Genomic DNA, 14,888 nt, shown 5'->3' with positions numbered 1-14,888 from the left:
CTAAGAACAAACAAACACAAACAAGCAACGCTAAGAACAAACAAACATCAAACAAGCAAGGCTAAGAACAAACACAAACAACCTTATTGTTAGACGTTAGCATGAGCTTGGTTTGTGTTTGCTCCTCTGAGGTTCTGACTCTGGTTGAAGTCCTGAACTCAGATGGATCAGAGGACGAACTCACAATAAGAGGAATTATTTACTCTGAAAAATTTGGGTCGTTGTGTCAAATGTAAATAAAAACAAAATGCAGTGATTTATAAATGTAAATAATAGTGCCGTTTTGAATATGATGTCAGCAAAACATGTCCAAAAAGTTGAGGCATTAATGCACCCCCATACCATCAGAGAGGCAAGCTTTTGAACTGTGCGCTGATAAAACAGACTGGATGATCCTTCTCTTTAGAATGGAGGACGTGGTGTCCGTGGTTCCTAACGGAACTTCAGATTTGGATCCATCTGACCTCAGAACAGTTCTGGACTTCACCTGAGTCCATTTAAAATGAGCTCTGGTCCAGAGAAGACGGCAGTGGTTCTGATGGTGTTCACTTCTGGCTTCTTCTTTGTCTGATAGAGCTTTAAACAGCATCTGTGGATGAACTGTGTTTACAGACACTGATCTGTGGAAGTGTTCCTGATCTCCAGCTCTCACTGGAGTGGTTCTCAGCTGGGATGAGGACCAGAGCCTCCAGGTCTGAAGTCTGGTCCTCATTCAGAAAGGGTGGACTGTGCTCTCTGGGTCAAGGGTGAGGTTCTGCCTCAACTGTAGGAGTTCAAGTGTCGCTGGTTTTGTTCACAGTGATGGGTGAATGGAGCGTGAGATTGACAGACATATGAGTGCAGCGTCTGCAGTATTGTGGAGTTTGTGCCGGTCCGTTGTGGTGAAGAGGCAGCTGAGCTGTAAGGAGAAGCTCTCTGTTTACCGGTCGCTCTGCATTCCTACCCTCCCCTATGGTCATGAACTCTGGTAAGGATGGACCCTGAACGTCTCACTAGGGAAGTGCTCTGGACATGTCCAACTGGGAGAAGACCTTGAGGAAGACCCAGAACACGCTGGAGAGACTTTATCTCTCTTCTGGTCTGGAAACTCCTTGGAGTCCTCCCAGATGAGCTGGAAGAGGAAGAGGAGGCTGGACCTCCCTGATCAAGCTGCTGCCCCCCAGACCTGAGTCCAGAGCCTGATGATGGATGGATGGATGGATGGATTGATTGACTGATTGATTGATTTATTGATTGATTGATTGATTGATTGATTGATTGATTGATTGATTGATTGTATATAATGTCCCATCCTTTCAGATTTGGGATTGTATTTTCAAATGAAATGTTTATTTAATGTTCTAAGGACCGTGGACATCCATGGTGACATTTTGTTGACCCGTTTGCTTTTTTCAGGCCATATTTTGAGGGACTGTCTCTGTCCAGCTCTCAGACTGAGATTGGCAGCATCCACAGCAGTCGGAGTCACAAAGAACCCCCCAGCCCGGTGAGACCCTCACATCTTTGTCTAAATAACGTCCTCTTGGACGTACATTTCCCACACAGATTATCTGTTAATCTGCAAAATTAGAGGTCACTTTGGGTCGTTTGTTGGATGTAAGAATACGACACGTTCATCAAATGAGTTGGTTTTCAGCAGGTGGTGGTTTGTTTTGTTCTAGATTGATCTGGATAAAACCAGGTGTGGAGGCTCCAGGTGTGCAGAGGATGCTGCGTCGGATAATATCACCTTTGTGAGTATGACTCATCCGCTGAAGTTCACTGAGGTTTTTACTTTTATTTTTAACTTCTCAACCATCAGTCGCACAATTAAAGGACGACTGACGAAAGCTGGAACAGACAACTTTACAGGTATTGATGTGGTAGTAGCTGAGAGTCATCCCCTACTTTTGATTATGTCGAATAAAATATTCAAGATTTGACCAAAACCGTTCATCTCGTCTCAACATGGATGACTAAGTTTGAATGTTTGGTGTGAACGGCGGCGGGTGATATGCATTTCAAGAAGGAAGGCTGGTGTTTGTTTGTTCCTCAGGAACAGCCCGAAGCCGTGACTCCCACCACCGAGCTGGAGATGGACACCATGGACACGTTTCTAGAGAGGCTGCCACTGAGTGGTAAAATGACTAAGACTGAATCCCTCATCATTTCATCCAACAGGTACGTTCACCTGTGCAAATTAAATATTATTATCATTATTTACAGTACTGGTAAGGATTCCTGTGGATCAAAACAATCATTACTGGAATTACAGAATTACTGGATGTTCATCTACAACTGAAGAGCTCCAGGTGTCATCATCTTACCTGCAGGCAGTTGGCCTGCGGGCCCTGCGGATGTATATTTGAACAGAACTTCATAGATTCTGCTACGAGTTATAAATTTAAATACCACAGCTTCAAAATGGCTGTGAAGGCCCTCCCCTTTGATTGACATCGCTTTTGACCAACTGGGTCAGTCTGGTGTCTCTCCAGAGCCTATAATTTCCTTGTACTAGTAGTAATACTAACTCCATACTGGTCGCAGTAGTACTAACTCCATACTGGTCGCAGCAGTACTAACTCCATTCTAGTCGTAGTGGCACTAACTCTGTGCTGGTCATCGTAGTACTAACCCCATGCTGATTGTAGTAGTACTATCTCAATGTTGGTTGTCATAGTACTAACTTTATGCTGGTCATAGTAGTCCTAACTCCATGCTGGTCCTCCGAGTACTAACTCCATACTGGTTGTAGTAGTACTAACTATGTGCTGGTCGTCATAGTACTAACTCCATACTGGTCATCGTAGTACTAACTCTATGCTGGTCATCGTAGTACTAACTCTATGCTGGTCATAGTAGTACTAACTCCATGCTGGTTGTCTTAGTACTAACTACATGCTCATAGGAGTGGCACTAACTCCTTGCTGTTTGTCGAAGTACTAACTCCATGCTGGTTGCTTGTCTTTGAAGTACTAACTTCATGCTGGTCATCATAGTACTAACTCCATGCTGGTGGTATAGTACTAACTCCATGCTGGTCATCGTAGTACCAACTCCATGCTGGTTGTGGTAGCACTAACTCCTTGCTGGTTGTCTTAGTACTAACTCCATGCTGGTCGCCATAGTATAACTCCATGCTATTTGTCGAAGTACTAACTCCATGCTGGTCTTCGAAGTACTAACTTCATGCTGGTTGTCGTAATACCAACACCATTCTGGTCATCGTAGTACTAACTCCTTACTGGTCTTAGTAGTACCAACTCAATGCTGGTCACAGTAGTACTAACTCCACGCTGGTCGTAGTAGTACTACCTCCATTCTGGTTGTACTTAGAATATGTTGAGCGCTGAGGGTAAAACTCCAGAAGGCTTTTTCCAGGACTTTTAGAAATTTTGGGGGACTGTTAAGGGTTAACCCAATTCAAGATGGCCTCCAAAGCTAATGGATTTGAGTGAACAGATGAATGGCTGTAAGTCAAACAGTTTAACAGAGACTGAGCTGAAGATCCATGAAAGCCTCTGAGGGACGTCTGGTGATGTTGGTGAAGATTGTGTGAAATGTAGAACTCCATTGTTTCTCATAAGAACACAGTCTTGGTCTGAATCTCCGACAGGAACGATGGCGGGCAACATTTGAAGGAACGTTGTTCATCCCACAGTGTTTTTAAGGGAAGTAAATCTTGATCTGAACTCTTCCTCCTGACGTCCTGCTTCGTTTCTCAGGCAGGAACCAAAGCTGGCGGGGAGACGAGGCAGGAGCACGTCCCTGAAGGAGCGCCAGCCCAGCAGGCCCCAGAGCGAGCGCGCCAACAGCCTGGACAACGAGCGGTCTCTGGACACAAGCTGCCACCTACAGGCACGAGGCCACAGCTGCACCACAACCACTCGGACACTGCACCGAAAACTGACAGCAGCTAATGAGAAAATTACTCTGTGCCAACACTTCTATGATTACATCACTCCACTGAACCTGGGACAGCAGAGAGACATGACTGAATGGTTTAATGAAGGCACATCTTAAAAACTTATTTGATCTCATTTTCTGGTTTTTATTGTTGCAGATCCCCAGAAAAACAGTGTACGACCAACTGAACCACATCCTAGTGTCTGATAACCACCTCCCTGACAGCATCGTCCTCATCAACACGTCCGACTGGCAGGGTCAGGTAAGACCTCCACCGTTTTATCATCATTTAGACCATATTTAAGTCAAAATAAATCTGTTTTATTATCTTCAATATAATATACTTAATGAGAAACAAAAATGTATTATTTTACCTGAAGACACTTCAGAACTTTCTGCACACCTTGTTAAGACTAAGGTATCATGAGTCACTGCCGGAGGACACCAGGACACGCTGGGCCTTTTATTTTTACAAAGCATTTAAAAAAATTAAAACGGTGTGTGCTTGTCTGTTTTCACCTCTGTTGAACTTCTCCTTCAGTATCTTTCAGACTTGCTCCTGAACCACCACCTGCCCGTGGTGTGCACCTGCACCAGCGCCGACATCCAGGCGGCGTTCAACACCATCGTGTCTCGGATCCAGAGATTGTGAGTCTGCTCCTGGTTTTCAAACCTCTCAGTAACTCAGTCAAGAGTTTTGATCTTTATTCTCCATCGCAGCTGCAACTGTAACTCCCAGACGCCCGTTCCTATAAAGATCGTGGTGGCAGGGGCGCAGCACTACCTCAATACAGTTCTGAGACTGTTTGTAGACCACCTCTCCCCAAAGACCCCAGACTGGCTCAGCTACATGAGGTTCCTTATCATCCCACTGGGTCGGTGACTGTCCAGCTCTTTCTTGTTTACAGTAGATATTGAAACCAGACTGCACATTTAAAGCTCCGTGCTTTTGGTACTGAACACCTTTAGGTGCACATCCGGTCTCCAAATACCTCGGCACTATTGACCATCGATACAACGGTTTGTTCCAGGACGCTGCCTGGAGGGATTTCTTCCATCGACTGGAGGCTCCTGTTGTTGGTGGGTTGTTTCTTCTCCACTGGACCTTCAGACTGTGTAAGTTAGACGTAACCAGCTGATCCTCGTGTATCCTGTGCAGCCCAGGAGGGTCCAGATGTGGTGTCGAGGGTGAAGCAGTACATGGAGGGAGCTAACGGGGCTCACCAGCTGCACATCGCGGAGGCCATGCTCACCTACAAACAGAAGAGGTAACGGCTCCTGTCGGCCCTAGATGTTCTTCTGTGTTGGGGTGGGGAGGGGGTTAATCTGTCCAGTGTTGGGGGGTGGGGGGTAAATCTGTCTCCCCATCACTGTTTGTGTGAGTAATGTTTTTATTGTTTGTTTTCCTGAAGGAAAAAGAGCTTTCATTTTGATTTTGCAGTAAGGTACTGTGATGGAGTTTGTTTTTCTCATAGCCTGGTGGTTCGTGGCTCTCTGTCCCTCTGAGACATGTCCTCTGAGACATGTCCATGTTGGAGCTTGCCACTTTAACAGCTGCCTGCTGGAGAGTTCTCTTCCCCTATATTTCATTTGAAAAGTAGTCAGGGACAGAAAAGATGGCGTCCTTTGTCCTGACAGGACATTCTCTGTGCTTGTCCTTTTTTAGTCTGAATCTAAACAGTTCAAACTATAGTGTCCCACCTGGACAGAGGACCAGAGCAGCTGGTTTAGGATGAGGACAGACAAGATACCTTGTAGTTTACAAGGACAGAAGACAAACCATGAGGACAGAAGACAACCAATGAGGACAGAATACAACTCATGAGGACAGTAGGAAAGGCACTGATTCTGTCATTAAACAGAACAGGATATTATGTAGTTTGAATCATTAGATTTAAAGATGCAGTTGGACAGGATGTGACATCAATTGGGCAGGATGTGACATCACTTGGGCAGGATGTGACATCACAAACAATAGTTTTCTTCTATTTTTTACATCAAGCTAAGGAAAGAAAAACTAAAAACAGATTTTCTGTGAAAAGTCTGAGTGCTGAAATATTCGGCTGGAAGTTGCTGAACAAACTAAAGCTAAAATTAACCAAACAGTAGCTAAAAGCTAAAACTATCAGAACAGTAGCTGAAAGCAAACTAAACGGGGAAAGGTCTAAAAGCTGACTCAGCACTCAAACTGTCTGCAAGCTGAATTTGATTAACCACAGAGAGGAAGACACAAAGTTTGTTTTCTCAGTCATCCAGGTATATAACAACAAAAAAGGTTGAATCATGTCATCTGGACTTCGTTTTTTTTGTTAAAAAGAAACGTTTCACCCCTCATCCAAGAGGCTTCGTCAGTCTGAGGCCTAGCCAGGCCTCACATCGTGAAGCCAGAAGCCACCCCTTATCAGGGGTGGCTTCTGGGTAATACCAGATGGCTAGGCCTCAGACTGACGAAGCCTCTTGGATGAGGGGTGAAACGTTTCTTTTTAACAAAAAAAACGAAGTCCAGATGACATGATTCAACCTTTTTTGTTGTTCACAGAGAGGAAGATTTCTCCTAACTGTTAGCAAAATATCCAGCTATCTGTAGTTTTCAAACAGATTTATTGGACATGTCTTTAGTCAGTGGATGTGCTCACAAGTTGCACACATCAGATTGACTTTAAGGACCTTTATATTTTGACTGCTGAGGCTTTTTTCGGTTGAAGTGAAATAACATGAGCGGACTCTGAAGGTGCTGATAAAGTGGCAGGAGACCAAACGCTGTGCTCCTTTCCTTTCGTTTCTCCTTCCCAGCATGTTGTGCTTCTGGATCACTGCAAACGGATTTTCTCCTCAGAAACAGAAATAAAAACATGAAAACTAAATGTTTTTACCCCGTCTCTGTTTAAAGACACACATCTAATCAAATCAAAAACCATTTATTGATGATTCAACTACCGCGATGTGGAGTGAGAACATTGGGCTGAGGAGCTCTAGACTGTAGCAGTAAACATACAAACCTTAGACAACAGTATTATACTGTACAGTGTCCATCCATCATTTTCCACAGGTCCAGACTTCTCTTTCCACAGCCACCTCTTCCTGCTCTTCTAGGAGGAGCCAAGAGAAATAGTGTCTCTAGTGTGTCCTTGGTCTTCCCCAGTTGGACATGCCTGGGAAACCTCCCTTGGGAGGCATCTAGGGAGCATCTTTAACAGATGTCTGAACCACCTCAACTGACTCCTCAGGATGTGGAGGAGCAGCGACTCTACTCCGAGTCTCTCAAGGAGAACTGAACTTCTCACCCTATCTCTAAGGGAGAGTCCAGATACCCTGCAGAGGACAATCATTTTGATAGCTTGGATCCATAATCTCTTTTTTTTGTTGACTACCCAAAGTTTGTGACCATAGAGGATGGTAGGAACACGGACATCCTGTGAACAGAGGACTTCGTCTTGAAGCTGAGCTCTCTCTTAACCACAACGGACCTGCACAGAGTCCGCAATACTGTAGAAGCTGCATCTTTAGATCTCATTCGCCATTCTTCCCTCACTTGTGAATAAAACCCAGAGTTATTTAAACTCCTCCGCTTGAGGCAGCAACTCACTCCCAATAGTAGAGGGAATCCACCCTTTTTCAACTGTGGACCATGACCTCAGAGGTGGAGGTGCTGATCCTTATCCCAGTTACTTCTGACTCTGCAGCAAACCACTCTAGTGAGAGTTGAAGATCACAGCACAGTGAAGCCAGCAGGAACACATCATCTACAAATGTCAGAGATGGAATCCTGAGGCCACTGAACCAGACTTCCTTTGCCCCACTGAGAAATTCTATCCATAAAGGTTATGAACTAAATTGGTGACAACAGGCAGCTCTGGCTGGGGGTCTGACGTAAACCAAAGTCTCGCACTTCCTGTATAGGGACTGAATGTCCCATAGCAATGGACCACCAATCCATTACTCAAGGAACAGGCCTCACACTGTACCTTGAGGAGCATTCTCAACTGTCTTCTCCAAGTCCACAAAACACATGGACTGTTGGGAACACTCCCTTGCCCCCTCGAGGGCCCTAGTGAGGGTCAAGTGTTCGACAGCCAGGAAGGAACCTGTAATGTTCTTCCTGAATCTGCGGTTGGATTGTCACACACCCTCTGGTCCCCCATTTTGAAGAGAGGAACCACCACCCCACTGTCTTAAAAACTTGCATTAATAAAATGGAACAAATGGAAATGATGCAGATAGTTTCTTCACCTGACAGGTTTATTTGTTCCTCTGCGATGTTCTTTCAGATTACTGTTCCTTGCATCGTGCTGTTCTTTCCAGTTCACACAGCTTTGTCAGAACTGGGTTGCTCTTCTGTATGTTGCTGTTTGGACCTGCTGATTGGTTCTGGTTGGTTCAATGGGCCGGTCGCTGCAGGGATTGGATGCTTCATGGTTTAATGCTGGCCTGTAGCTGCATGTTCTGCTCTCTGCCTGGCCCACTCCAATCAGAAGTCGGACCCTGATTCAGCCAGCAGCATGTTCAGCTGGTCCTTCCATCCTGAGCTTCTGTCTCTTTAGACTCGTGTAATCTGCACGTTCCTCACCACTGGACCTCAGTAACTGTTCACAGCCAGCCTTTGGTTACAGTTTCTGTCTTCTGTTTCCTCATGTTGATCTTATTTTTCTCTGAATAATCCTGACCGCTTTATTTGCTGCCTGTTTGTTACCTGAACTGTCTTTGGTCTTTCCTCAGCCCCAACGAGGACTCGTGTCAGAAGTTTATACCATTCATCGGGGTAAGTGGAGCCATCGGCTGCGCCCCTCGTCTACCTGGAGTCTTTGGATGAGAATGAACCTTCTTCTCCTTGCTGGTTTTTCAGATGGTGAAGGTCGGCTTCGTGGAGCAAAGCTCTGCAGCATCAGGTCAGCTGTTTGATTCCCATGACTCTTTATCTGAAACAGGAAGTCCACCTTCAGAGAGGAGTAAATAAAATGAGTGTTCATGTTGAATTTGAATGAATTTTCTTCTTACACAAACGTTAGTCATGGAGTTCCTCAGGGTTCAGGGTTTGGACCAATACTCTTTACCTTATATTAGCTCCCATTAGGTAATGTTATTAAACAGCATGGGATAAATTTTCATTGTTATGCTGATGATGCACAGTTATATTTGTCCATGAAACCCAATGAATCCAACCAGCTACTTACAAGCATGCCTTAAAGACATAAAAACCTGGATGGCCCTAAATTTTCTTCTTTTAAACTCAGACAAGACTGAGGTTTTGGTTTTTGGACCTGAAGAATACATGTTTCAGTCTTTCGCCCTCTTTGGATGGCATTAATCTGGCCTCCAGCTCTAATGTCAAAAACCTTGGTGTTATTTTTGATCAGGACATGTCTTTTATCCCCCACATTAAAAACATTACCAGAACCTCCTACTTCCATGTCTTCGTCCATCCTGGATCTGTCATTGTGTATCCGTTCCTCCTTCCTGTTCCTCTCAAACCCAGCCGGTCGAAGCAGATGGCCGCTTGTCCTGAGCCTGGTTCTGCTGGAGGTTTCTTCCTCAAGAGGGAGTTTTTCCTTTCCACTGTTGCCTCTGTGCTTGCTTAGGATGGGAGACTGCGATGAAATGGAACTAATCTTTATTCTCCTCAGAAAAATAACATTATTAACTAATTGTATAAGTGTGTGAATGTTTCTGTTCAGTGCCCTGAGACGACTTCGGTTGTGATTTGTTGCTGTATAAATAAACTGAACTGAATTTATGGGTTGGACCACTGACCCTTCCTCGCTGTTCTTTGTGTCTGACGGTCTGTTTTACATTCACTGAAAGCGTCGTCAGTTTGAAAGTTCGTCATGCGAGACTTATGTAGATTTTTACACAATTATTCTTGTATGTGCGTAAAACTTCAGCCGAGTGTGTTCTGAGCAGGTTTCCTCCATAGACGTCAGCCTTTCTGACCCTGTCTGACTGAAGTCTTGGCTTCTGCAGGAGACTCTGATGATGCTGCTCCTCTGGGCTCCTCTTTCCTCTCCTCCACTCCTCCTCAAGTCTCACCTGCACTAAAGGAGGCTTCACCAACGCCTCCCCCCTCCCCCTCAACCAACACCAGCCTCTGTGACTACAGGTGAGCACAGAACCTGAGACAAAGTTTTTCACACTCACGTTCTTGTGTTCTGACCCGGTCCAGCATCCACACGCTTGTTGTCCTGGTTACACTGTTCCCTACACAACTATTTCAGCATACTTTGGGCCTGTGGTGACGCAGTGGGTCAGAGCCGTGGTCTCGTGGTCCTGAGGCTACAGGTTGGAGCCCAGGTTTGGTCAGGACGGACAGCCGGGGTAAAACAATCACCAAACGATTTGTGTGGCCTGAAGACAGCAGCAGCTGTTTCGGCTGATGTTCAGCATTTTTAACCACTCATTAAAACGTTTGGCTCATTCAGGACTTTGCAGTCCAGACTTTTGTAACCTTTTATTTTGTGAATGTTTATGAAGCATTCACTATTATGATCCATTTTTCTTCTGTTTGTTTTTCAGCTTCTTTCTCATTCCACAATTTTTGTGCTATTTCAACAAATCATAAATCAAAACGTTCAGCTCTTTCAGGACAATCCTGCTTTTTTGGTGCAACTTTAGTTTTTTTAAATATTTAGCCTTTTCTGCCATTTTTATCTCATAGAAAATGAGTTGAGCTCATTTTCCATCCTTCATATCTTTAGATCTGTTTACAACCTTTTACTGCTCCTTTCACATTTTGTTCTGCTTCAGCTTCTTTCAGCTTCCTTGTGCAAATTTAAGCATTTTATCAGCAACTATCAGCTAATTTCAGCTGTTTTTTCAACTGTTTTGTGATCTTTTTAGATTCTTGCAGCTTACTACAAGATAGTTTCAGCTTTTTCTGCTATTTCAGATACTATATAACTGTTTTTATGGCAATTTAAGCTTTTTCAGCTAATTCCACATTTTTTGTACCCATTTCAACTTTTTTGCAGCATAATTCAGCAAAAATGTGTTCTCTCCACTTCCTTCTGGCAATTTCATATTCTTTCTGCCTTTTTAGCTACTTTTTAGCTACTTTTCAGCTGTTTTTTTTGGGTGCTAATTTTTGCATTTTTCATTTAATTTCCACGTTTTGCTCATTTCTGCTCCTTTCAGCCTAATTGGGCAAATATGTGTTCTTTCTGCCTTTTCTTGCTAATTTAAGCTTGTTCGACCATTTCAGTTAGCTTTTTAGCATTTTTAGTTAATTTCAGCTGTTTTCAGATCAATTCAAATTTTTATGGTAATCTCTGCTTCTTTCAGGCTAACTAATTTGTTTCTGCTAATTTCAGCTTTTAATGCTCCTTTCAGCTTTTTTCAGTTTTAGTTATTTCATCTAACATTTAGCTGTTTATGCTCATTTTAGCCTTTTCAGCTAATTCCACTTTTTTTTTTTTTGCTCGTTTCAGCTCCTTCCACTTCCTTCTGGTAGCTTAAGCTTCTTTCTGGCTTATCAGCTACTTTTGAGATTTTTTTTGCTAATTTCAGCTTTTTTTTAGCTATTTTCCTGATTTTTGTGCTCATTTCTGAATATTTAAACCCAATTCAACAAATATGTGTTCTTTCTGCTTTCTTCTGCTAACTTAGACTTGTTTTTCCATTTCAGCTACATTTTAGCATGTTTTTTAAGCTAATTTCAGCAAGTTCTTCAGCAAAAAGCATTCACACCGCATTTTCCACAGGAAATGTAATTTCTCTAGTTACTTTTAAAAGACAGTCTTGAACTTCATTACTCAGCCTTCACATCAACACATCTCAGGTACATTTTATTTATTTTAACAAAACACACCGTTACATTCATGTGGTGTTAGCTCCACTTGCCACAATTCTCAAAATTGACATTTCTTTGACTGCCGTCTGCTGCAGGGAAGATAATGACTATCCTTAAGTACTCAGAATAACCCAACACCAAAAGGCCCAGCATTTGTTAAAGGAATGCATATCGCCCGCCGTCTTTTCTAACAGAATCACCTCATCCTGAGATCAAACCTGGAGAATCTCAATATGCTTGAGAACAACTCTCAGCTACTACCACAACAACCTTTAGCTCAGTATCTGTAAACTGACAGTTGGAGATTTTTTTTTTCTGTTGACTAATCCGGTTAGTTGATGCAGCCATTTTGAATCGGATTGACTCCAAAAGTTCTAATTTTATTAAAATCCTTCTAGTGGTTCTTGATACATTTTGCTAACGTAAACACGCACAGTTAAACTCTGGCCAAAACTTTATTGAAATACACAGTACAACTAATATTTATTAGAGTTGTTGCAAAGATTAAACCTGATTAAATAAATATAAAACGATTAATGTTTTAATGAGCAGTTTGGATCCTGATGACTCTTCAGGAGGCTGCAGGTGTGTCTGACAAAGAGGACATGATGTCAGAGGCACAGCGAGCGTCTCGAGTGTGAACTTTGATTTGATTGTTTCTTGTTTTCCAGCTCTGGGAGTCAGTCTGCAGAGCTGATGGGTCTCCAGGTGGACTACTGGGTGGCTCCAGCAGAGAAGAAGAAAGACATGGAGAAGAGAGACTTCTCCTCCAAAAACACGCTGAAGTGCAATTTCCGCTCGCTGCAGGTCAGCCGGCTGCCTCTGTGGGGCTCAGAGCCCGGCCCCCAGCCCACAATGTCCATGATTGTGGTGACCAAGGAGAAGAATAAGAAGGGTATGCTGTGCATTCTGGGTAATGTAGCTGGGCTTCCCTTAGCTTGAGAGAACCCAAAACTGTTTTCAGCACGAGTCCTGCTGCAGCGGTTCTGATGTCACCTTAACTGGGTCTGGTTTTAGTCTCTGGTGCGTTAAATAGAAAAGTTCCAGGTGGAACTTCATGGATTTTACATTAAAAAAATTGAACTAAAACTTTGTAGAAACTGTCCCAACATCCTTAGAATTCAATTTTATTTACTCTTGTTTGTTTGTTTTTGTATTGAATTTAAGCAGCCCTGCTTTACCTTTTGTAGCTTTAAAAAAAGTTCCATAGAGTCTTTGTTTGAAGCTGCAAACTCCTCCGCTCCATCTTTTTCCTGCAGAAAAAACTCCTTAGGACCACAATGTTCAAACTTAAACTGTTTATATAACAAATGGCAAAAACACAAATGATCCATGTACAAAATTAAAATATAAAAACAAAAGAAAAACATTAAGCTAAACAAGAGAGGTAGGGAAGGGTTAAAAACTGTACCACTCCAGGCCTGTCCAAACACTGATTTATGACAGGACCTTTAGGGCTACTGGCCCTTTAGGACCACTGGTTTTTGCAACATGCCTGTCCAAACACTACTGTATGAGAGGCCCTTTAGGACCACTATTTATTGCAACATGCCTGTCCAAACACTACTGTATGAGAGGCCCTTTAGGACCACTGTTTATTATAAATCTCTCCTCTCTGGCTTTATCAATCAATCAAATATGTCTCTGTATCAAATATTTATCTAAAGAATTATTCAAAACACACAAATATGGACTTACAGTTATATCAATAACAAATTTATTCTTTTTGACATTTAAAAATTTTAATAAACAAACAAAACAGCATTTAGGCTCCCACACCTTTTTTCTGAAGATTAGGTCAAATTAGGTAAACTAGGTCAACACGGACAAAACAAAATCTTTCGTTTTAACATTGAAAGTGGCACAAAATAAAATATCCTTACATTTGAATTCCTACAGAGAGCTTTGTGTACGTCCTGTTTACTCGATCTGTGGATGTTTGTTGTTTCGTTCCTGCAGTCATGTTTCTGCCAAAAAAGAGCAAGGACAAGGATCTGGAGTCCAAGAGTCAAGTGATCGAAGGCATCAGTCGCCTCATCTGCACTGCCAAGCACCAGCAGACCATGCTGAGAGGTAACCTTCAGCAAGAAAACACTCGGAGCTACAGGAGATCCATGTCCTCTGACCTAATCAAACTTGTCAATATTTGGTTCCAAAGAAAACCTTTAGCAGTGCTCACAGTTTAACCACGATCTGATACAGTAAAATGATTTATATCATTTGTTAATGGTCGTTTCTTCATGTAATGTAAAGATAATCCTGAGTTTGGATGGCGTTCACACAGAGTGCCTCAGTTTTGACAATGAACAGAAAATATCTGAAGTAACTCAGGTTTTGTTATTTCATGGACATGTTGGAAGTATTTACAGACCCACAGTTAGCTATAATTAAATTCCTGTTTTTTATGATTCTAAGTAGAAATTGTGTTTTGTTTTAAGCTGACATACTTCATGTCTGCATTCTGAACTAAATGATCACCGAGTGAAATAAAAAAGCAGTACTGAAAATACCATGAGAATAAAAATATGAGCATTAAAATGCCATGAGTAGCAAAATACCATTAGTACAAAAATATGACAAATACAGACATACCACGGATATAAAATATGACGAGTATAAAATACATGTACTATAAAAAATACGATGAGTTTAAAAATACCATGTGTATAAAATACCACAGGTATAAAGTACCAAGAGTATAAAAGTACCACGAGTTGAGCGTACACTGATCCGAAGTCGAAAGAGTTTGACGTCCTGTCTCGTCTTGTTTTGCGTCTTTTCTGCAGTTCTCATCGACGGCGTTGAGTGGAACGATGTCAAGTTCTTCCAGTTAGCAGCTCAGTGGTCTTCACACGTCAAACAGTTTCCTATCGGGATCTTTGGACACACAAAAGGTCCGTACTAGTAGCACCTAAAGAGACTGAGACATGGAGGACAGCTGTCCCAGCGGTCTTTGGTGATTTCCTTCCTTCCATCTTGTTCTGCTGTCTGAGGTTAAACCTGCTCTGCACTGTTGCATTCGTTTATTATTTAATATCTTTCTTATTTATGTAGAAACGTCTCGGGTCAGGCTGTCACTCTGCTTTTTAAAGAGACTCCTGCTCATGTTTTATAGACTTTAACTTAAAAATCTGATACGTGTTTGAACCATTAACATGTTGAGTGTCTTTCTGTTGTCAGCCTGTTTGTTTGACGTTTAACCACGTTAGCTCTTGGCCAGCAC

At 42.6% G+C, this 14,888-nt stretch overlaps 1 protein-coding gene across 1 annotated transcript in view; it reads left to right on the top strand.

Annotated features, from left to right (window-relative positions):
• The window catches only part of pacs2 (phosphofurin acidic cluster sorting protein 2), a 38,178-nt gene extending 23,608 nt beyond the window's left edge, over positions 1-14,570 (top strand). The window contains exons 10-24 of the mRNA XM_037694659.1: positions 1,396-1,486; positions 1,662-1,733; positions 2,036-2,160; positions 3,705-3,837; positions 4,043-4,147; positions 4,427-4,533; positions 4,606-4,760; positions 4,855-4,965; positions 5,045-5,153; positions 8,602-8,644; positions 8,729-8,771; positions 9,844-9,979; positions 12,337-12,560; positions 13,625-13,738; positions 14,452-14,570. Of these exons, the coding sequence (XP_037550587.1) occupies positions 1,396-1,486; positions 1,662-1,733; positions 2,036-2,160; positions 3,705-3,837; positions 4,043-4,147; positions 4,427-4,533; positions 4,606-4,760; positions 4,855-4,965; positions 5,045-5,153; positions 8,602-8,644; positions 8,729-8,771; positions 9,844-9,979; positions 12,337-12,560; positions 13,625-13,738; positions 14,452-14,570 (1,687 nt within the window). The remainder of the gene's footprint in view (positions 1-1,395; positions 1,487-1,661; positions 1,734-2,035; positions 2,161-3,704; positions 3,838-4,042; positions 4,148-4,426; positions 4,534-4,605; positions 4,761-4,854; positions 4,966-5,044; positions 5,154-8,601; positions 8,645-8,728; positions 8,772-9,843; positions 9,980-12,336; positions 12,561-13,624; positions 13,739-14,451) is intronic.
• The last annotated feature ends 318 nt before the right edge of the window (positions 14,571-14,888 follow it).

Source organism: Nematolebias whitei, chromosome 21 (assembly GCF_014905685.2).
Source record: "Nematolebias whitei isolate Nwh7 chromosome 21, NemWhi1, whole genome shotgun sequence".
NCBI lineage: Eukaryota > Metazoa > Chordata > Actinopteri > Cyprinodontiformes > Rivulidae > Nematolebias > Nematolebias whitei.
Note: the sequence above shows the minus strand (reverse complement) of the source record. Positions and strands in the feature narration are given on the sequence as shown.